Source organism: Galleria mellonella, unplaced genomic scaffold (genome assembly GCF_026898425.1).
Source record: "Galleria mellonella isolate WM207_F2 unplaced genomic scaffold, CSIRO_AGI_GalMel_v1 utg33, whole genome shotgun sequence".
NCBI classification, from domain to species: Eukaryota; Metazoa; Arthropoda; class Insecta; order Lepidoptera; family Pyralidae; genus Galleria; species Galleria mellonella.
The window spans coordinates 64,435-89,074 of record NW_026442079.1 but is presented as its reverse complement, the minus strand read 5'-3'; the positions used below and the strand labels follow the sequence as shown (position 1 = coordinate 89,074).

General features: G+C 32.4%; 1 protein-coding gene across 5 annotated transcripts; it reads right to left on the bottom strand.

Annotated features, from left to right (window-relative positions):
• Positions 1-264: 264 nt before the first annotated feature.
• LOC113520944 (cold shock domain-containing protein E1) lies at positions 265-23,289 on the bottom strand. Of its 5 annotated transcripts, none has more exons than XM_026906386.3 (17): positions 23,208-23,289; positions 22,380-22,871; positions 22,069-22,292; positions 20,917-21,096; positions 20,319-20,515; positions 19,540-19,747; positions 19,043-19,231; positions 18,526-18,677; positions 16,223-16,355; positions 15,255-15,446; positions 14,490-14,615; positions 13,894-14,078; positions 11,379-11,596; positions 9,248-9,427; positions 6,652-6,823; positions 5,499-5,662; positions 265-4,943 (listed from the first exon to the last, which is right to left on the bottom strand). In XM_026906386.3, exons 2-17 carry the CDS (start codon positions 22,495-22,497, stop codon positions 4,927-4,929), a joined length of 2,655 nt encoding a protein of 884 aa, XP_026762187.1. In that variant the 5' UTR covers positions 22,498-22,871; positions 23,208-23,289; the 3' UTR covers positions 265-4,926. The 5 variants fall into 5 exon arrangements, with proteins under 5 accessions (XP_026762187.1, XP_026762210.1, XP_026762180.1 ...); XM_026906409.3 differs by having other exon boundaries at positions 22,380-22,780; positions 23,208-23,261; XM_026906379.3 differs by having other exon boundaries at positions 22,944-23,253.
• Positions 23,290-24,640: the final 1,351 nt, after the last annotated feature.

Here is a 24,640-nt window from a genome sequence, read left to right as displayed (position 1 = left end):
TAATGTCACACCATTAATTTTATAAATTAATTTACTTGCTTTCAGTTTCCTAATCCAAATTATGACAAATTTATAAGTGGAATTTTGTTCTCTTTACACAAAAAAAAAAAAAAACTTGTGGAAATGAAAGAAATTAAATTCCACCAAGGACCAATAATCATCAGCTAACACTGATGTGTGACTGTGTTATGTGACACAAGAGTGGCTGTTTTTGAGCCACTGTTATTCGACAATACAGGTATGTCGAATAAATAATAGAAAGCATTAAATGGTATAATCACATCATTTATTAATAAATTTAATCTTATTGCATGAACGATATAAGCTTAGGAATAACAGCTGGCAACGCTGGTGTATCTCTGCACCCAATAATAAATTGATACGATTATGTCCTGCGCAGATGAGAGACAATTTGTCTGCAAGCAATTTCTCTTTATGTTTGCCTTGTTGGTTCAGGCCTTTCTGTCCGATAGAAGACAATCTTCAGTGTACATTTAGTCACGCCATAAAATTATCTAAAATCGCATGCTACAACGAATACGGGCAAGAACAAACAATACCAATAGGGAAATTTCCGCATACAAGAAGTCCGACTTCTGCGCTGACATTTAAACAAGTGTGTACAAGCTGAGTTCGCGATACAAGCCGGCGACTGCAGCGAGTACAAAGCACTGGAGTTGATAAATCCTAAGTCCTTGATGGTACGGCAACAAAACGATCGCCTGTCGAATTTCGTGGTTTTCATACAAAAACGGTATGATCTATGGATATCACTATCAGGTAAGTAAATGATGATTGTACATGTTTTAGTGAGTACCAAGGTCGATGGAGTTCCTACACACACAACCTTCACATTTACAATTTGAGACAATGGGCCAATTCTAATTCGCCATTTCTTTAAAGCTATGTCTAAAATTAAAATTTCAAATCGATATCACAGCGAAATCTTTATTATAAGGACCAATACGAACTTATTTTCTAATAGATTTCAATGAAAATTATTACGCTTTTAGTTCATGATTGTCCAGAATTTTTTTAGAACTATCAAACTATAATATTAGATTAAGAAATAAGAGAAATGGCGCCTCAGAGCGTGGTGGGTTGGGGTAAAGGAAGTGCGATCTGATGGAGACAGGAACATGGATGTATAGTATACTATTACTTATATTAAAAATATATTACTTAACAATCTGTTCAATAGTAATAGTACAATTATTTGCAGTGTACTAACAATACCCAAGAAATCATTGTTAAGTCATTTGATGACATTTGAAAAACAAAGATCAATGTTTACGACCCCAGGATAACTAATGAATAGATATTGAAGCAATATTTCACATAAAAATAATGAAAAGCCACAAAAATTGACAGTGATTACAATCCTTAGCAGGGTGTCCTCTTAAAGCAGTCACTAGTGACTATCGCACTGTTCCAACTCAGTAAGCAAGAGTACATTATTTAGATTTTAAGTTGTGTATTATATAATAAAATATGCAAAGGCGAGATTTTTAAAGTAATGGCTCGCGAGAAACTCCACTTTTCAATATAATTATTGAAAATTATCTCATACATCACACGGCTTAAAGCCTAAATTTAAATGACAAGTTGCTCTGCCTGAGTGGTGCGGTTATGAGTAACTATTTCGCGATAAGAAATAATATACAAAACCGTCTACTTTCCTTCCTATATTGACAGCCACGGCCCGCCCAGCCGCCAGTCGCTAAACACATAGTGAAATGGACACCACTATTATTAAAAATCCTGATAGATAGATATATGAGGCGTTTGCAAAAATATAATTAATATGAAGTTACGCCCCGCGACCTTCACCGCACCAATCCACCTCGAAGGGAATTCATTCGCAAAAATTTTGATGTTTTATCACAAGTCTGAGTGAACTGTACAGGTGTTCTAAACATTTGGCGTTTGATCTATGTCTAATTCTTACATTCAGATGGAAAATTAAAAATAAACTCTTATGATTATTTCAAAATGTGTATTCAGAAAGGCTAACTTTTAAACATTTTTTTCTTACATTTTGGTATCCAACCAGAGGTTTTTTTAGGCACTGATTTAGTTCATTTCGTTATTGGTTTGCCAAATTCATAACTACAAGAAAAAAAGTGTGAGATGATTAATGATGAATATTCTAATATTTCTTTGTCAGATCTATTTCATTTTAGTCTGCCAAGATTTCAGTATAGTAGTAATCTGACAGTCACCGGGGTAAATGTTTAAGACTAGTAATATAATAATACCTATACCCGAAGATCCGGGACTTTCGTACGCTACAACATCAATTAACCAGATTATTATATTTTTACTATTACTATAATATGGTTACATGAACATATATATGTTACAGCAAACACAACTTGTTGTTTTTAAAGCACATAAGCATAAAACATTTGTTCAAAATTCCCGCCTTTTCTTTGGGTTTTTAAAGTAAGCATAATAATATTACACATCATATTTCCCAAACAAAACAATTGAACAAGAATTTAACACTAAAATAACAGCATATAATACCAGTGACTAATAAATTAATATTTTACAATGAATAGATACGATGTTTCTATATTTAGGTTCATAGTAAAAATGTATCGAGCAAAGCCCGCCTTGCCATAATTCAAGGAGTACATATTTTGAAATAACGCAAGAGGATTGAATTGTGAGGACGGACAGACCAACTTAGGTATAAAAAAAATCTATTAGCTGTTGGCTTTTTTTATTTCAGTGTTAAATTATTTTTCAATATCGATATATAGAAATCACATTCGCTACCAATTTTACACAAGTTATAATTAATTTTTTTAAAAATAATATACTTTGTTGTGAACAAGCATGTTATCACTTCATTATTAACTTTAGATGCATATGGCACAGGAAAATTAAATAAAAATAGAAAAAGTTGCTGCAGACTTGTCCATCTCGGAAAGTGGGGTCAAAGGAGTATCATAGTACCCTTATTCACACACTACCACATTCATTCATAACTTGGACAGTTTTTTATATGTCGAAAAATATATCACAACAAACAGAATTATTTCAGCTACTTCTTACAATTTGACAAAAACGGATTGTTTTTAAACCAACTGAATCTAGCATATGACCCCTCGTTCTGATGTGGACTATTTTTTACACCCATTTTAACTTAATAAACTAATGTCAAATTTCAGTAATTTTGCAGTAATTTTTCCCATTTCTTCTTTATTTCCCCATTATTTTTTATTGGTCAAGTAATGTGAAGTATATAAATTATTTATTTATTTGTTTAGTTAACCAAATACAAAAACATTGAATGTAATGGAATATCGGTACATATAGATATGTCATGACCAGATCGTAGAATTGATCACTTCATGATGTAGCCGATCATTTTATGAAATTGGTGTATTTCATGATATGCAAAATACCCACTGCCTATATCATGATATAGTCTAAACTAGTTTGCAATCAAATCGCAAAATAGTTACATTTTTGTTTTTGTTACACATCATAACGGCAGGCAATTAGATGTGCCAATTTAAGATAAAAGTGAAATGAAAGGTCGTTATTATTGATGTAAAAATCCATACATTGGTGAATGTAATCATTTTATGTGAAAACAAAAAAAATATTTTAAGCTTTTACTAAACGAAACCTAACCTAAACTACCTTTTTGACCACTAATACGAACAACAGATACTAAACATGCCTAAGGTTTATATCTATTTTTGTCTAATGTTAGGAAAGTCATTCAAATATTGTAGAAACTCTACAAATGGTCAAATACAACCAGTAGTCAGCCAATAGTGCCAGTAGTGCCGACCAGTAATCAGTTTTAGCTGGCCATATCATAAAATACAAACATTTCATGAAACGGTCAATCATATCAGCCAGATATAGTTATTAATTTACAGGCGAGATTACTATATCAAAGAAAATCAAACTATACACATTCCGTCCGTAATTAATACATGAGGTTACATGAATGTTCACAACATACAGTAAATTATAATAATCTAAAACCAATATCATTATTGTAATAAATATATTTTCAGTCTTTGGTTCCATCCCAGTGCATCGCATTGTTTTTATATAAATGCTTTATATCCGATTATTTTACAATAGCTAAGATACAATTTTGTTCATCTATACAAGTATAAATTTAGCTATCGTCACAATTATTAATTCTGGCGACACATATCAGATGAAGTGACCGTTAGGGAGTATTATGAACAAAATAATTATTATAAGACTAGCCGTGTCCTGTGCGGACCATATTTATTTATATATGTTAAACATTTTTATTGCACACGTATAATTTTCATAAATCACAGTATGTTCCGCATAAAGAGATCGACTAAACGTAACAAAAATCGTAACAAACATTTCATATAATGTACAACAATTCGACAGTAAACGGGACGCGAACGTACGCAGCGTAGTGGGCACGCTGCCACAATTCTAACCATTACAACTACGTTACACAAATATTTATATCACTTTGGGCGAAGCGATACTGATATTCAACATAGCTACAACACTTCATATGCTATGTGCCGACACGAAGGCAATCGTATTGAACTTGGCAGACCATAATAACATACGTAGCTCAGGAATGGTACAAACGGAATTTTGAACAATGTGCATACTTTCGCAACTTAAGTTGGTTTGATTATTTTGATATGTTATTTACGTTTCAATAAAAGCCTAAAGTTTGTGGATAACATTAATTTTATGGAACAGCAGAAAATATATTTTTTTTTTAATAATTGTTTGCGCTAGGTTAGATAAAATAACGGTTCTAAATGCTGGTTAGAGAAATTGATAATAATCAGTCTCACGTGAATACAATAAAAAAAATTTGAAAATCAAAAAAGTTACAGTTTCACCTACATAGGTATAAAATGTTGAGGCCTGGTATCACTAACACAGCTGGTCTCACTCTGCTAAAAGATCTGGAACAGAAATTGTAATAATAATTTATTACAATAGTTATTGATACCTAAGTAAATAAATATTATATATATTTAATAATATAAAATTAGGTTTCATACCAATAATATATAATCATAATTTATTAAGTTTAAATATTTTATGCATCTATCTAATGAATAGTAAATCCTATGATATCCTAGGCAACCTACGAGTAGACTGGTTTTTTTAACAAAGCATAATGGTTTACATTAACTCATCCATATATTGACCCAAAGTCTTAGTAATAATTCCAGACTGAAAAATTCAAGCGTAATCTTTGTACCAGCCATACGCCGTCTGATTCCCGCCATAGATGGGCCCACCCCTTTTTCCCGTGAGTGTCATAAGAGACGACTAAGGGAACTTGACGATCGAAGGATGAGTAGTGGTGTACCATAATGATTTAAACATTACCAAAAGCCTAACTGTGGTTGCCAACTCGCCGGCCAAGCATAGTAACTATTGGCAAAACCCCCTCATGGGTGCGGCCTATGTTCAACAGGGTACAAGTAAACAACTGATATGATGATTTGTACCAGCAATTGGTCGTCGGGGACGAAAGCCGCGACTGCCGTCGGGCCCGCGTGGTGGTCGGATCACGATCACGCGAGGACCAGCCGCTTCCTCCAAGGATGCGGTTCGCAGTCGCGACAGGAGCCGCTCTGGTCGCTCAGTTCTCGCCTTAGTAGGCGCCTTACTCCTGTCAATATAGATTTACCAAATTATTATATGTACTTAGTTAAACAGCATAGCTGGATCAGATTTTGTCTACTATCTGAAAGGGAAAATAAATCTTTAAATTTAATTATATTCTAGATTATAGATTGTTTCCAACCTCTTATTAAGTCTTAGTTCAGGTTTATTCGAATTTAGCATACATATAACTAGGTTTTTACTCACTATTTAATAAGCATGGATTTAAGTATGAGACCCAATTGAAAATACCATTACTAGACAGGGCATCTAGATAAAATAAACATAAAATTTTAAGTTAGACCTACAGAAATACAACTGTAAGAACTGATTCCAATTTAGTAGTTTTTGTGCGATGCTGGAACAAACAAATAGACAAAACTTCTATATTTTTTGTTGTTTTGGTATCTAATGGGTCTTACGACCCCTCATGTTAATCTTTCTTAAATATCTCCCATGTCTATATGTATAGATATCGTCTACATGCATTTTTATTATATTTGTAAGATAATTGCTAAATTTTATAGTAGTTGTACCTTTTTCAGATAATACTATGGTGTAATCATAACTCTTTATATTATTAAATTATGTAAAGTCCTGACAATTAATAAATTGTATATTATACCGTTCGTATCCTCGCAATAGATTAATTAGAAGGCAGAGAGTAATATTACTAAATGGGGATACTTCCCCGTGGTGCCTCTTGGAAGCCATCTCCTGGTTAATTCTTGTTGAATTAGTCACGATAGCCCAAATAACGTGACTGCATCCACACCTATCATCACTCAATGGTATCCCGCTAGCGTATACCTATAACGCAGGCGGGGTTACCATTTCATTTTCTCCCATTAAAAAAAAACCTGAAATTCCTGAGAACAGTCGTTTTGTGCCTCCGTACCCCGTAATTATACTGCTGTTTCCCCACCTCTCAAACCGTAATACAGCCATGCAATCATTATCACTTCTATACAGATATATTCTGGTGTATATACTAACCCGATTTTGACGACGTTGCAAGCCGACGACTTTCCGTTCCTAGGATTGGTGAGCATAACAAATTCGACTGTGTCGCCGGGCTGGAGATCAGAAGCGTTGCCGCGAACCTCAGACATGTGGAAAAACAGCCGCCGATTGTCTTCTGACTCTAGATACAAGAATCCGAACACGCCTGTGAACAATTTTTTTTTTTAATAAATTGTAATTTTTCAATTTTATATCTAGCCGTTATTTATTTAAACTTCAATATACAATTAGATAAGTGTATATATGGCAGACTTCACACCTAATGGCATTCTCCAGATTGCGTTGGTTTGGCCATTATGATTCTATTCAAATCTACTAAATAAAAGTTAATTTTAAACTTTTGTGTTGTTTACACATATTTAAAATACACTATCGGGACTTAACGCGATGACCAACACGGAAGTAAACTGAGAAATAAAACTCCTTGAATATGTTCATTTTTGTCGCAATGAAATAGGTACTAAATTGATAAAGAATATTTTAATACTTTGTAATAATATCTTTCCTTGCTTCCAACTCCACACTATTCACCATTTGTTTTTAATCAATTTACAGAGTGTGACATTAAGAAGAGCATTATTTCTATAATGTCTGATACAGTAGGTAGCGATTGCATCAGTCACACGATGATCATTCCGATTCTTGATGAAATATTGTCTATAATTTGCTTTATCCTAAACCGCTCCATTAAAACTTGTGTTTTTCCAAAATGTTAGAAAGAAGCACAAATTATTCCCATTCCAAAAAAGAACAATCCTCTGATTTGCGACCTATCTCAATCCTACTATTCCTTTCTAAAGTGCTTAAACGCCTTATTCATACTCAATTAACAAAATTTTTTACTCAAAACAACCTATTGAATCCTTATCAGTCTGGCTTTCGACCCGGTCATAGCACAGTAACAGCACTAGTCAAGATTACTGATGATAATCGATCGGGTATGGAACACGGCCAAATGACCATTCTCATGCTTCTAGATTTTAGCAATGCGTTCAATACCGTCGACTTTGATATCCTACTGGAACTTTTACGCTCTCTTAACGTATCTCCGCCTGTAGTTGAATAGTTTTGTGACTACTTGTGTGGACGCCGGCAGCGAGTACGAATTGCTGATATATCTTCATCTTGATGCGATACGTTTGCTGGTGTTCCGCAAGGTGGCGTCTTGTCTCCTCTCCTTTTTTCAGTTCTTATTAACTCAATATCTGACCAACAACCAATAACTTCTCTCTACTATCTACATGCAGATGATTTACAAATTTATACTCGGGCTTCTATAGATAATTTAAACGATGCTATCATTTTAACAAACAAGGATCTTAAACATATAAGTGATTGGAGTAAGGCTTTTGGACTGAAAATAAATCCTTCCAAATCTTAGGCAGTACTAGTAGATAGTTCTAAGTTAATACATAAGGTCGATCATTGAACACTAGTACCTATAAATTTTGGTAATGAGGTTATCTCCTTCAGTGCATTAGTGAAAGATCTAGGTATAATTATAGATAGTTCCCTTACTTGGCGGCCACAAATAGAATCTATCAGCAGGAAAGTTTTCGGATCTGTATGCTTACTTCGTAGACTACGTAATTTCCTTCCTACTGCTACCAAAATTGCGCTATCCCAATCTCTTTTACTCCCAATTCTTGATTATGCCGATACTTATGATCTGGATCTTGTGGAAGATCAACTTAACAAACTTAAGCGTCTTCAAAATGTTTTTATCAGGTTTATTTTCAATCTTAGAAAATATGATCACATTTCCGAGTTTCGCACTAAACCCAAGTGGCTTCCTATTCGTTTTCGCCGGAATACTCACATTCTTTCACTGCTCCACAATATCCTTTTTAACTCTTCTTTCCCTTGTTATCTAAAGAAACGGTTTGATTTTTTACATTCCGTCAGTTCTTTTAATCTAAGGTATTTTGAGGGACTCCAACTGAAGACTCCAATACACCATTCTAGTTTTTACGACAAATCGTTCACGGTGCAAGCTGTACAGCTGTGGAATAGTTTACCAGTTTCTATTCGAAACATAAAATGTCTACCTAGTTTTAGAACAAAACTTAAGGATTTTTATTTAAGTAAGTTATCATCCTCTTAATTTGTTTATTTGTTGGGTTAGCATACTTATTTCTTCAGATATATAAAAATTTATAACTTTGTTTCTTGATCTTCATCGTGCCTCCAATCAAACTGTTTATAATTACTCCTCTCCATTCAAAGGTTGCCTGGAAGAAATCGCTTTTAGCGATAAGGTCGCCCATTGTTTTCTCATTGTAATTATTTCTTGTAATTGTTTATATCTAGAATAAGTTTACTCTTGTAATCTTTTGGAGGAAACAATAAAGAGTATCTATCTATCTATAATAACAACTATTACACTTTTTACTGGTTCTCCGGTGGCTCCCTATTCAATAAAACCTCTTTAGTTTATGTGTGCTCAACTATGTAATCTTTCCATAAGTATATTTTGCTTCAAAATGACACTAAAATTAATTCTTTAAATTAAGAAATAAGTTTAGAGAGTGACACTTCAGAATTGGGACCAATAGATATTAAGACATACCTTTAATAGCATCAACTGTAGCACGGCGTTTCTTCCTTATTGGCACTATATTGGTAGCCCGCCCTTCCATATCTGCTTGGAAAGTGACCGGGTCGCCTACTTGCAATATTTCGCGTTTACAAGCCAGCCCCATGATTCCGAATTCGTACGTAGTCCCTGCGCCCTCAACTTGTATCATTCCTGTGAATGAACATATTTTATTATAAATATTACATTTTATTGCTTGCGTGTATAAATAAAAGCTTTTTTTTTTTTTAATAAAGACAGTGCAAAGAAGTACAAATATTAGAAATAAAAGTATGTGATCGAAAATATTTTAAGTTTCCTTTTATAATCTCTCGTAGATCGCCTTATATTTATTTCACATATAAGATCAAATCAATATTTGTCATAGTAGGATACATTGTGGGAAATTAAAGAAGTTAATGTCGTTAATTAAATTTTTTAAATTTTTATTGTAAAGATAAAAAAAATATAATGTGTTTCCACCATTGACACAAATCATATAATCACAGCAAATTGGCATGCTTAAAATCAGTTCACCACAATCACTTTGATGAACAGCCGCTCGCGTTGTTTCTAACAAGTCAAAAAGTTGTTGTTGTAGTATGAAAAGCATCCATACTCGACAATTTTTTTTAAAACGTATCTCATGCGTGCTCAATTGGATTGCAATCTGACGATACAGCAAGCAACAATAGAACGTTGATGCGAACATCGACAAGAGTACGTGTTACGACTCTAGCCGTGTGTAGACGTGCATTGTCGTGCATTACTCAAATCTCCCAACTGCCTTCGCAACGGGATAATCACGTCTGAAACAATCTACTCCGCATAAATCTGAGCATTGAGGATCTGTCTACGTTTAACAAAGCTAGTATTTCCGCAGATCCAAATACTTGCCAAAAACATTTTATTCTCCCTCCATATGAATGAACTTCCTAACAAAATTTCAAACGTTATTGACGTCCAGAGGTCCTCCAAACTCGAGTATGTCTTGTATCCGACCTCATTACAAAACAAGATTCATTAGAAAAGCAAACAGATCGCCAGTCTTCGTCCTCCCAATTTTTGTGTTCGCAAGCCCATTGTTAATGAATCCTATGGATGCAAGGTGCTATAGATGGAGCTCTCATCAGCCTTCGGAAACGCAGACCCACTTTACATAAACAATTTCAGATAGTTTGGTCGCTTATTGACAAGCCTGAAGAGCTGTGGAACCTTGTAGGCAATATCATGGCGATCATAGTACGATTCCGTCGTGCAATATTTTGAATGTACCAGTTCTGTCTGCGAGAGATGATGCGAGATCGTCCTCGATGTCGCTCGGCTACGCTTCTTGTAATACGATACGTCCAAGCTTATGTGTAGTGCCAATAACGACAGGCACAATCCGTTGCCTAGAACCAGATTGCTACATTCCGATGGCTCTCATCTTCTCTTCTCATGTCAAATGATATCGTTGCTCCATATCAATGCATTTTTTTTTTCAGTTCCGATGTAAAAATTGTAATGGTTTTATCGCTCTTACACACTTTTATAATCATCTTTATTGACAATTGTCATTTTTAATCAAAATTTAAGGAAAATTCTTTATTCAAATAGTGAAATTAAAACTTAAAAAGAATCAATAACGATCCAAACAAGTTACAATAATAATTCTAAATTGCGGCGATATAACTATTGTTCACGGTAAACAATTTGCATAAAACTAAGGACTAATGACTGAGCAAAATTCGCTATTGTATATAAAGATGTCTTTTTCTGTTTATTAACACGTAAAGGACAGGATGAAACTGCTCTCTTTCCTAGTTTCCGGGATTTTTTAAAGGGAATTAAATAAACATGAATGTATGAATTTAAAGCATTGTAATTACAATGAAAATTTATTAAATTCAATTATATTTCCCATAATATTTCATAACAGTATTTATAAAAGTGTTTAGTATTTTTGAGCAAATGATATACAGTAAAACATTTACCTTTATGCATTGGAAAAAGGTAAATCTACGGGGCTCATCTGTTAAGTATTAATTGACATGAACATCATGTAAACTTACTTTTAAGTTAACATTTATCTTTGGCTTACATTACATGTATGTTTAGGGAATTATAAACCTAATTTGCTCACCAGAATATTGTGGCTGATCAGGGTTAAGAGCTCGCAGTGTTCTAGTCACAGTACCGTTTAGAGTCGGCTCCAGGGGTTTTGCGATGTGTATAGTACCCTTAGGCAGGACACGAACAAGTTCTGCACTAGCACACCCGCCTCCCGAACCGTTGATTCTGCCTAGCATGTACTCCACTTCAGTACCGAGCTCTAGTCCATCAGGATTGCCATCCAAGTTACTGAAATTTAAAATCAAAGTAAAAAATATGATCAAAACAAACTGCTAAACTTGCTATGCTGGACAAAGATATAACTATGCGAGAGCAATTACTATATTGGTTATATGATCTGGCTACAACACCAGAAGAGTCTCATAACGGCTCTAAAGAAATATTAATATTAAACTGACTAGTTTTGACAAATTACCCAATGATACAATGTTTCTTGTATTTTAACTAGCATTTCTAGATTTATTAGTATCTAAAAATCGCTATGCAATATTTGTTTGCTATACACGGATCAAGTAGCTCAAGATTTTTTGTAACAAAATATAAGATCAATGCTCAGCATTGAACAATTAATTTTATAAGTTGAAAAACTGATAATATTATTATTACGTATACCTAAATATTATTACAGTTAGTTATATATCTCATTACTATTAAAATATGGCACGACTATAGTACGGATTAGTTTAGGCATTAAACAATAAATATAATTATCGCCAGGTGATTTAAGTGCACGTTTTCCATTAATATGTTAATACAGTGAACGCTGTATATAAGCGACTCATTTGAACCAATTTCAATAAAAAAAGTTTCTTATTAGAAAAAGTTGCTTACAAGGAAAAATGGAGTATAAAAATACTTACCGTCTGAAAAATATTTTAACTTATTTCTTTTACTAACTAAGCTGAGTAGAATAAATAAAATATAAAGAATGTTGCTTATATAGAACATTCACTGTATATTAATAATTGTATAAAAATACACTTATCAATGTGTACTGTAAGAATTATTAGTTACACAATACTATTCCATTACAACAGAAACATCCATAAAAACAGAGACATATTAGGCTCTAAGTTACACGCCGTATAAATAACCCAGTTTTGAACGGGCGATAGACAGAACTTCAAAAATAATACTATATATAGCTTATATTACTCGCTGATGTTATAACTTTATATAGATGAAGGAATTTTTAAAATCGATAAAGTAGTTTTCTAATTTAATATATTTCCTCTTTATAATATTAGTATAGATTAGCGTATTTCATTTTAATTTGTTCGGCAATCTGCGTATTACGTTCACCACAATAACAATCTACAGATGTCTCCGTTCAATATTACATTTCCTACGACGCTGAATATAATCTTGTCAAAAGGTTAACCTATCACAAGAGAACACATAAGCGCTCAGCATATATTTATTAACTGAAGAGACATCAATCTAATTAAAAATATTTCGCAAAGCTTTTGCAACACAAAAATCAACAATATGCTTTTTATATTAAGCTTTTTAGAACTACATTATATAAAATAGATAATATAAAATATGACGAAGTAAAAGTTTAGTATTTAGATTGCACATAAAGAGCTGTAACATCAAACAGCACTGTCCATTTCGAATATATTACAACTTTTACTTTAAAATTGGTATGAAGAAATAACATCTTAGTCCTCAAGAATGGCAACGAATGAGGGGTAATTTATTTTGCAATGTGTGTAGTGTTGTTTATGTATATAAGCGACGGTTACCACTTTCCATCAGGTGGACGGTCATCTTGTTTGCCATTCTAAGTTGCATAATATATATATATATATATATATATATATATATATACACATATATATACACATATATATGTATATATATATACACACATATATATGTATATATATATACACACATATATATGTATATATATATATATATATATAATAAGTAGTAGCAGTGCAATAAGCATTGCATTGACTAAAGAATGATGTTTACAAATATTTAATCAATTGTGAATACAAGTGTTTTTATTATCACATGACTTTGCTCTGAATATCAATAGAAAAACACATAGACTATAAAAGATTTTTTTTTAATGTTTTATTATTACATCTCGCTAAATGAGAAATTTTGACATTTAACATAAAAATAGTATAGTTTTTGTCATTGTTTTACTATGAAAAACACGATAACATAAAATGTTTTGACCTAAATAGGCAAGGAAACAAATCAGCTTTGTTGACACTGATTTTTGCTTACATTGTAAACTTTATTTAATGTTGTATTAGGTAATAAAACTTCGCGAATATGCCAATTTTATATACTATAATAAAACAAGCATCATATATCAAAATCACGCCGTTCGCATTTGCTTTCATAAGTACAGTTTCAAATTTTATTGCATTGACAACACAAATTAAAACAGAATGTAACATTGTAATATATTATCTAACTGATAAAAAAGACTAGTAACATTGTGTATTTTAGATGTGTACTATGCTATGTATATATACACAGACGCTATGAAAGATACTCACCTAAAATGAAAGAAGACTTCTTTAGTATGATCTGAAGTTTCGATGAAGCCAAATCCATCCTTCAGAGCGGCAATGAAGCCCTGCATGATGGCGCGAGAGTTTGCCGCTCCGTTACTCGAGTTGCCATTTGTCAGACTATGCTGAATTTGCACTGACATAGCAACCAGTGCTTTTGTTCGCTTCACCTGTAATCAATGCACAATATTTACTTAAGATTTCATTATTCATATTGCAAGTTTATTGTTTCCTTACAAATTTACCCAAAGAATCAGTTCGCGCACATAATCACATTAGCATAATGGGTATATAAACGTTTTCAATTATTCGTTCATATTTCTCAAAAAAGTATATATGAGAATGCTATTATATAAGAACAATGAGAAGATTTAAAAAAAAGCAAAAACCATATTAGAAATTTTGTCTGTCTATCCGTATGTTCCAGAATAACGCAAAAACTGCACCCAATCGAATGCGGTTTTCAAAGTTGTGTTCCTGAAAGTAACTTAAAATCTGTTGTCGGAAGTTATCTATTTGAAATCTACGAGTACGAAATAGGTGACAAAAAACTAGTACTATGATATTAAAGTATCACATACCTGATATATATCAAACATAACTTTATCTCCGACACGAGGCAACATCTTTGATTCACATTTTTTAGCCATAAAAGAGATTGTTTTCTTCGACCCATTAATTTGGCATGTGATTAATCCATTAAATTCCTGTGCAACAACAATATTTATAAAGTCATAATTGTTTCTGGCAGATACTCATGACCTTCAGGTCATGAGTATCTGCCTGAACGAATTAAAGAAATAAATGCACTATCACACTTCTGTTCGTAGAACATATGTTCTTATACAACACAAATTTATATGTAAAAAAGAATAATACCTGTTACGTAATAAATTAATGTAATTAAATTTTACATAATTTAAATATTATGGAATTATCATATTCTACACAGCATTTCGACGTTTAACCACAAATACAATTACAATATTAGTATAATGTCAGGAAAACTGATATAATACTAATATTATAATCATGAAAGTTTGTAAAGATGTATATCTATTACTTTAATTCTCGTTTAAACTGCTAAATGATAAATTTTTGTCTATTTATTTATTTAAGGACAATCAAAACTTACATCAACTTAAAATAAGTTAATATTATCAAGTGCTGCCTTAATTATAGGTTTAGTTGGAGATATTGGTATTTAAACATCGATATTAGAAAAACCATTACATTCCAAAATTAAGATTAGGAAGATGGACACAGAATAATTTGTTTATATAACTTGAAATTGCAAATCTTCGTATATTAAAACAAAAAAAAAAACTACTTTTTTCACTACTTACACCAGGTGTAGCTCTAGAGGGACTGGATAATGAGTTGAACAGCTGCGCCTCTTTGGTGACCACACCGCGAACACCGCGCTCAATGAGCGTCTCAAATTGAACAGTACCAGGTGGAAGGTGCTTAATACGTATTGCCGACTGACGGGTGTTCATATTAGAGAAAGTTGCTACTGGATCCACGGTAAATTCAACCTGGCAATATATATACAAGACTGTCAATAAAGAATAAAACACAACATTATTTGTTTTCACATATGACACGTACATAATATTATCATACGTAAATTAAATTAGCAAACATTAAGGGGTCATAATGAAAACAATTATTAATTATAGTACATAGGTGTAGAAGCAGGTGTCGTATGGATGGATAGGGATCTCCTACACCGATATATAGTGGTATGTTAAAAATTAAAAATAAAGAAAACGTATACATAAGCACCAAAACATTAAAATATTTATTTATCATTAGACTCTATTATTTTATTTACCACAATAGTGGCAAATAAGCATACAATCGGATGGTAAACGATTATCGTAACCTATAAACGCCGTCAACAGCAGGGTTAACGCTTACATTACCGACCCTAGAGAAACCTTATAAAGCCCTTTCTGAAGAACCCTTGCTTCAAATTGATGAAACTAATTACATTAATGTACACAAGTTAACTATATAAATAAATAATATTAAAAGTGGCAAACTAAATGTAACGATAAGATAGGCTAGTTTCATCTATTATGTTATATTAAGGGTCGGCAACGCTCACATGAAACCGCTGGTGTTGCAAGCGTCTATAGACTACAGTGACCGTTTACCATCAGACGGGCGATATGCTTGTTTACCACCTTTATGGTATAACATATATCAATTCAAATATGAATTTTTGGTTCCAAGTCTAGAACCAAAAATTTCCAAAAAGGTCCATTTGAGTTTTAATATTAAGTTATTTTCTTACTTAGCGACTTACCTCATCACCCACACTAAGTTTGTGTCCTAAACGAAGAACTTCAGCAAAATGAAAGAACATATTCTGTTCTCTATCAACACAGCGAATGAAACCAAAACCATCTCTCAGCGAACACACCACGCCTTGCTCCCTTCTATTATCAAACAAATATTTACAATTGTATTTGTAATGCATTGTCACACATAGTGCATCAAATAACAGAATAGATTTAAATGAAAATCAATTAACTGATTGCCCACTTATCTTGATACGATACCATCTACAAGTGGTTTATTTTAAATTCTAATTAGAAATAGTCATAATACTGTATACCTACGAGGTTCATTTGAAAAGTTCTTAGCCTAACATAATAATGAAACCACACGATTTTGAGTTTATTTTTATTTTTCAACATACTCTCCTCCGAGCTCAAAACACTTTTTCCATCGACCCGGTAAGGCTTCGATACCCGTTTTAAAAAAATCTTCGTCTAACTCCTCAAAATTAGCGTCCACGGTGGCTATGATCTCTACATTTGAAAAAAATGTTTACCACCTAAAAATTTTTTCAGTATTGGGAACAGATAAAAGTCGGACGGTGCTAAATCCAGTGAATATGGGGGATGAGGTAACAATTCGAAGCCACATTGATGGATTTCTGCTATGGATTGCACAAAGGTGCGAATACGCGCATTGTCCTGATGAAACAAGACTTTTCATCTCAATAAACCTGAATGTTTTTCTTTGATTTCTTCTCTCAAACGACGCAACAGGTTGCAATAGTAATCGGAGTTTATTATTTCACCCTTAAATAATCCACGAAAATTATACCCTTTGCATCCCAAAAAACGGATGCCATGACTTTGCCCGCCGATAAAACCACCTTTGCCTTCTTTGGGGTGGGCGATCCTGCTCTTTTCCATTGTTTCCACTGTGCTTTTGTCTCGGGTGTATTGTGGTGAACCCAGGTTACATCCATGGTTATAAATCTTTCAACAAATTCTATTGGGTCAGCTTCATATAACTCTAAACAGTCGCGAGAAGTTGTGAGTCGGTTGCGTTTTTGTTCCACTGAAAGCAGTCGCGGTACCCACCGCGCAGACACCTTAGAGAATTCAAGTTCAGTAGTAATTATATGATGTGTTCGCTCAGATGAGATGCCTACAGTCTTAGCTATATCCTCGACAGTCAATCTTCGATCAGATAAAATTAAATCACAGATTTTTTTCTTTGTTTTGATCAGTGGAAGCAGTCGAAGGCCGGCCACTACGGGGCTCATCTTGAATGGTCTCACGACCACGTTTAAACTCTGCCACCTAGTTTTTAACAGTCGCATACGAAGGAGCGGACTCACCCAAAGTAGCAGACATGTCTTCATGATAAACCTTTCAAATTCAGGTATTTTATTACTGCACGATGTTCAATTTTATCCATTTTCAAAAATAGCTCTGACTTGACTTACGGTATCACGTGTAAACGAACAATGAGTTACTGTGAATAAACTAAACTGTGCATACTTGTTGCTAAATAATGTAACTACAAAATGAGGGTAGTTATAAAAAAACCAATGACTTTAACCATGTTAGGCTAAGAACTTTTCAAATAATCCTCGTACTTATTGGTATGATTCCTATTTTCACATTTCAATCGTATGAAGTCGCGGCAAAAATTAGTTTAAAAAGCATAACATAATATTATACAATAATGAAAGAGATAACACAAATAGCGCGTATCAAATCTCACACAACCATACTAAAACGTTTTGTATAATTGTTATCGCTCGAATTGCTTCAATCTGATGGGGAGCTTCCGCGGCTGTTTGATTAAAAAGAGCAGCTATCGTCAATGAAACCATAAACAATTGTAATACTATATAAAGTAGTATTTTCAATGATACCGCTAGTACTTCTTTCACAGTACGCACAGATTCTACGTCTACATTTAAAGCTGACCTAGACACGTCTAGACCGCGAGCCGAAGAGATAAATTACAAGAGTTTATGAAATAAGAATTTCTTAAATTGTAAATTACCAATTTCTGCATTGATCTCTTGATAGAATTTTGTATATTATTTATTTATTAAGATTCACCTATATCTTTCTGAATTTTTACGTTATTTAATTGTTAACATAAAAATACTTAAAAATCTCTTACAGGCGAACACCACATGCGCACATTATTAACAATGAAAAGTAACCGTAATGATAAACAGTGCAATAGTATATATCTAAGATTTTCTTTAATAAGTGATGTCTGCTATTAATGGATCCGAAATTGATGTCAATCAGAAACGTTATTTTTTATAATTAATAATAAAGGACTTACCGCTCTCCAGAGACATTGAAAGATTCATCAAGCAAAGAAATATTTGTAGCTCGTTTCAACTGGTCCCGTCTATCTGTAGCAACTTGGAATTGAACCCAGTCACCGTGACGTAAAGTGAACTCGCCACACTGGTCTTTATCGCCAAAAGGTACCTTTGCCAATAATCTTTGTATTAAAATCTTTTTAGTACTAATATTTATCACTTAAAGGAAAATCTAATAAATCTATATTCATAATTTAACCAGTAGATTTTGTGGTTATTTATTATTTTTAATAATTATTAGCAAGCAGTCAAAATTTATTCTCAATCAAGCCAATATGTACCCCATGAAAATTACATTACGTAATATTTGTAACACAGCACCATAGGCACTTGATAATTTAATTTACTATATGAAGTTACAAATTTCATTAGTTTAAATTTTTATATTCATAGTCATATATGTTACCAGGAACTTACAAAATTTGCATGTATACATTGCATCTGACAGTGAATTATAATATTCTAAATACTAACCTCTACTTCAGAGTGGTCAGCAGCGCGATATCTGATTCTGCCTGGCAATGGATCATTTTGAGGCACACGAACCATGGTACCCTTTTCCAAAGGCTTCAGCACTTGTCCACGCATAATCTCAGGACTTACATCCTCAAACACCACAGAACCACTTGGTAATTTTGTAATATTGCAAGCGACTTCTTTACCCTGTTTCACAGAAAAACCAGTATGAAATCAGCTAATATTATTATACCTGCTTCTTGCAGTTTGAATGTACATTATAAAAAAAACTACTTCTATTATAAAGGTGAAAGTTTGTAAGGAAACTCACTTACATGGTTAACTTAGTTTAAAATATTACTTTATATATATATATATATATATATATATATAATAAGCAAAACAAAATAAAATTACTTGTAAAAATCAAGCAATTTAAGTTAATTATATTAAATAAATATAATAAAGTATATATAATGAATATAAAAAAATAAATATAAAAATAATCTACTCACATTTCTTGTTTGTATGATAAATTCTACATCATCTCCCAACATCAATTCCTCTTTAGTTTTAGCTTCAGAATAATGAAAAAATATTTCTTTTACAACATCTGCTCTCTCTATAAATCCAAAGTTTTCTTTCATAGAACATATAACACCATGATATTTTACTGGGTGCACAGGATTTTCAAAGCGGACATGGCAAGCACCAAGAGTACCCCTGAAATCATATACATGTATACTCTCTAAGCATCCAAACATTTGAGCGCTTTTGTAATGCTTACTAATATCATAAATATGAAAGTGAGTTTGTTGCCTCTACTACTAATCTTAATGGCTAAACCAATCACCCTAAAATTTACCAAGTATTATTTGGAATGAAGGACATAAGTTACTTTTTATCCCAGTCCTATGGACAAAATTATGGGGAAAAGTTAATAGTATAAACTATTATATGAACATGAAAATGAATACTACTAATAATAATACTAATATTGAAAGTTGTTGTGGGTAAATAGATACGCTGTAACTATTTACCCACAACAATTTTCAATATTTTTCACTGCATAATTAAATTTATGTTTCTAAGAGAACCTTTGATAAGTTGACTGGAAGTGAATGCCTTTTGTTTACATGTAGTCAATAAATAATAAATAAGTAAAACATATTCATACATTTACACATATTTTGCTCTCCTATCATATTATGATGATAAAATTGTACAAAATCAGTATATTACAAAACCGCCCAATAAAATAAGTCACTTCAATTCAATACAAAAATTATATTACCTTTGATTAGTTGCAATTTGAAAACTAACAGCGTCCCCAGTATGTAGTGTTACATTTCCCTCAACATCGTCCTTAGTGTAAGGCAAGAAGAAACATTCGCCACGGTTCTCGTAGGAAATTCTCCCAGTGTTGTCACCAGAACCCTCTCCTTTAACTTCTGTTGTAACAGTGCCCGTAACACGAGCTTCACTCAATACCTGTGTATAAATTTATATATTTTTATTAATATACCCAAACAGGATTAAACTTTTACTCACAAAAAAAAATCAAATACTAAATAAACATATTTTTGAGTATAAACAGGAAATGTCCAATAGTTGACAGATTTTTTTGTATGTTTGCAATAATATTACCAATTATAAACTGATTCTGGTTATTATTTTTTTTCATTAAAAAATTTTACTTTAAACAATGTCCCATATTAATGTTGGTAAGATTGAAATTAATATCTTTTTGAGTATAATAATAAACATTAAGCATTTGCACATTAAATTAAATTTTTAGAATAAAAAACTATAAATCAGTAACATTATGCTTAGATACTAAACAATTTAATCATAATTATTTAAACAGCTATTAAAGTCAATGAATAACCTACCACTTCAGGTGCAATCTTGGTTACATTTGATGCAATTGGTTTGCCAGTACGTCTATCATAAGTCATTTCAAATTCAACAGGATCACCAATTTTCAGATGTTCAATGTTTCCAGTGAATTGACTAAAGTGAAAGAACAATCGAGCTTGCCTTTCACAGCATTGTATAAATCCATAGGAGTGCTAAAATTTTAAACAAACTGTTACCATACTATTTTGTACAATCATGTGTAAGAAATAAACAATTATAAATTAAATTCTGTGTCACAATAAAAAGCACAGATCTAGTAAAAAGCACTAAAAGAAAGTAATATTTAAGTTTGTTCACAAATATAGTGGAACAATAAAAAATACTCTTACAAGACTAAGCAATTTTATATGAAACAAAATTGGATGTTTAAAAGTAGGAGAAAGATTCACTTGCTTTGTGTAACTTCACATTAAAATAATTAGAATGATAAATAAACAATACCATGGACATTACAAAGTACAGCATCACCCATGATACCCTTCATGTGTTGTCATTTCTGAGGAGTAAGGTCTTACGCCACATAATTTAGCCTAGCTGAAGAGAAGGTATTGTTAGTAATGGGAACTATCAGACACATTACTAGCAATACACCCTACCAAGTCAACAACCTTAGGCCTCCTCCCCCCAACCATTGTGTTGAATTCCAGATGTGTTTTTCACAATGGGCTAATTGACCTGCTTCTGCATCCTCACTTATCATACCTCACCAGCATATGAATTTAGTATAGGTGGTTTCCATACTATTATCACACATTAAAAAACCATGACCTAGTCCAATTCTAACCTAGTAGGATAATTAATTCATTGATTAACATGTGAAAGTGATAGGGAATAGCTAGTTCAAAAATAAATTAATCAAGAACTATAAAGTATATAAATATTATATAAAAATAATATTTATACACTATAGTATCACCCCTGAGATATTTTAATTCCAAATAATTTATGATTTAAGCAGATAAAGTAAAAACAGCATAAATTTATATTGTTTTATATTAATTCATAACCACAAACACTCAACAAAGTATTGTTCAATAGTTATTAAGTAGCACAGCCATAATTTTGTTTTTAAAATATATAGGTATAAAAGTTATTAATAAATTGATAAACAAAATATAACATACCAATAATTTTTCAATAATGCCTGTCTCTCTAATAGGTGGATGGTTCACAGAATCATATTGGGATGCAGTGTTGTTAGATCCTGATGAGAAGACCCCAACAGAATCACCAATAGGACACCCATCCATATTATAATTATTCATAGGGAACCGGTTACCTCCACTTGTCTTATTGACACTATTGAAATTATCTCTTGGTGAACTCGGGTACTCGCTGCTATAAGTACCTTTTAATAAAACAAAATTCTTACAATCTCTTAATATATAAATACTGAAGGTGTTTACACTACAAAAAGATAAATCAGTCATGTTACCATTGCGGTATGCCTGTTTAGCTTGCATGGTAGGATGCTGAAGGTCAAGTATGTCTTGCAAAGGTGACTGGTGTGAATCTGGCGGCTGGAACATTTTCCACTGAGGATTACTGGACATTGTATCTTGATTTATTTTTTTCTTTAATGTAGGTAGAATATCGCAGTATTAAGTATATATCACAGAAAATCGTGTGGTGTTAAAATTTCTATTATAGGTATCAGTAATTTTTTTTTTAAATCAAAAATCACATTTTTTTTAGTCTTTGTGTTCACAGGAACACTATTGAGTCTATAACGCAAAAATCACAATTTATTCACCAAAACTACTATTGTTGAAAATAAAACTACATAAATGTTACACTAGATCCTCAGATGTCTTCAATGCTTGCTGAGTCGGAGCTCTGGAGTACATTAGAATAATTGGTGGTGGAGGTAGGTAAATGTATTATTTTGTTACTATCTATTCTATTCGATAATTCCGATATTCACAAGCTGCAATAGAGACTTCGGTTAATATAAAGATAAATACGTAAAAACGATTTTAAATCAATGCTAAATAGTTACAATGTATGTAGATTACAACAAAGCATCGCGGCGAATTATTGTTCTACATTTTATTATTGCTATCTAGGTAGATATCGGCCGCCCCAGCAGTACGATCTGGGAAATTATAACGCCGTGCGAAAGGGCTCTGATTGTCGAATACTTTAATTAAGGCAAATAACATATCACATACGATACTACACACTGGTTACTAATTTTGACCGGAGTTAATCATGTATATTTTGAAGCAAATGAATACAAAACGATGAAATTATCAATTCTCACCACGACACAGCATAGCACTGACGACATACCGCCATATTGAATGTCAACATTATCATTTTGTTCCGGCCATACGAACTGTAAAATTGAGTCCAAAATACTTACGAATATCATTCATGATTTATACAGGAATTAAACTTACCCAGACTCGAAGGATGATTTGGATTTAAAAAAAATTATTAAAATTTTTTAAATTAATTATTAAGCTGCAATAAGTTTGAGTCTTCCTGCTTCGATGGCTATTGTTTAAGTGAACAGGCCAAATATTATACTATTAAAGAAGGTAGAAGCAAAATAAAATAATATTTCTTACTATAATTTATTTATTCGTAAAATATTTTACAAAAGTTACGAGGGTAGACATCAACTTCTGTCAACAAGATTTTTACTTTGAAGTTAGAAATTCTGAATAGCTAGTAATTATTATCGAATGAAATTATTCATGTTTTATTATAAGTCCAATGTTTAATTCTTAATATTAATTTTACGTATAAATAATAACGGACATATTTTAAGTAGAAAAGAAAGAAAACTCGTAATTTGTTTTATGGCAATATTGTCGGTTAAATGTCACTGTCACTAATTCTGCCATTGTCACTTAACGATAGTGTTGACATCATCGAAAAAGCAATATGTACAGTAAATATTGTGGGTATAATCAAAATTAGCAGGAAACAGTTTGAAGAAGCCGAAGTGTTTTCTGGATTTCTTGAATTTAATTTTCTTTTTAATTATATAAGGATTATTCTAATTTATATATGCGAATTTAAATCATCTTTATTCAAATAGACTTATATACAATCACTTTTAAATTTTTATTTTTTAAATCTATTGCAGGGTTCGGAAAGTTGTTATCTGTTAGGAAGAGCCCGCGAGAAACTCAACAGACACTTACTCTTTTAAATGTCTGTTAACATTATGTGTATTTATTAAAAAGCCCGTGCATGATCGACTAACACCATGCACGTTTGTCATTAAAGTAATCATTTAAAGTATAATAGGCTTTGTTAAATAAGTGTTTTTAACCACAATTTTAAATTTATTTTTATGGTGTTCAATTATTTTTGGTGGCGTTTATTTTTGTGGTACTTCAGAAACATGACATTTTTATAACAATATGCTGCTGCAATAAATTCTGCCCCTGGAAACTATCATGATTAATTCCAGATGAATTCATCATGATGGGCTAACTGGCCTGTTTTCATCTTAATCGATCACCCTTCACTGGTATCCTGCCAGCGTAACCCGTTAGCGCAGGCGGGGTTACCATTGCATTTTCATCCAATAAATACGACGATGAGAAAAATCCTGTGTCGTCTGCAAAGAGAGCGAGCATGACGTTCCGTTCAAAGGCCAGTGTAAAAGGCTGACTTTTAAGGACTAGGACGTCATTAGTATACAACACGTAAGTCGGGGAGATGCAGCTACCTTGTGGA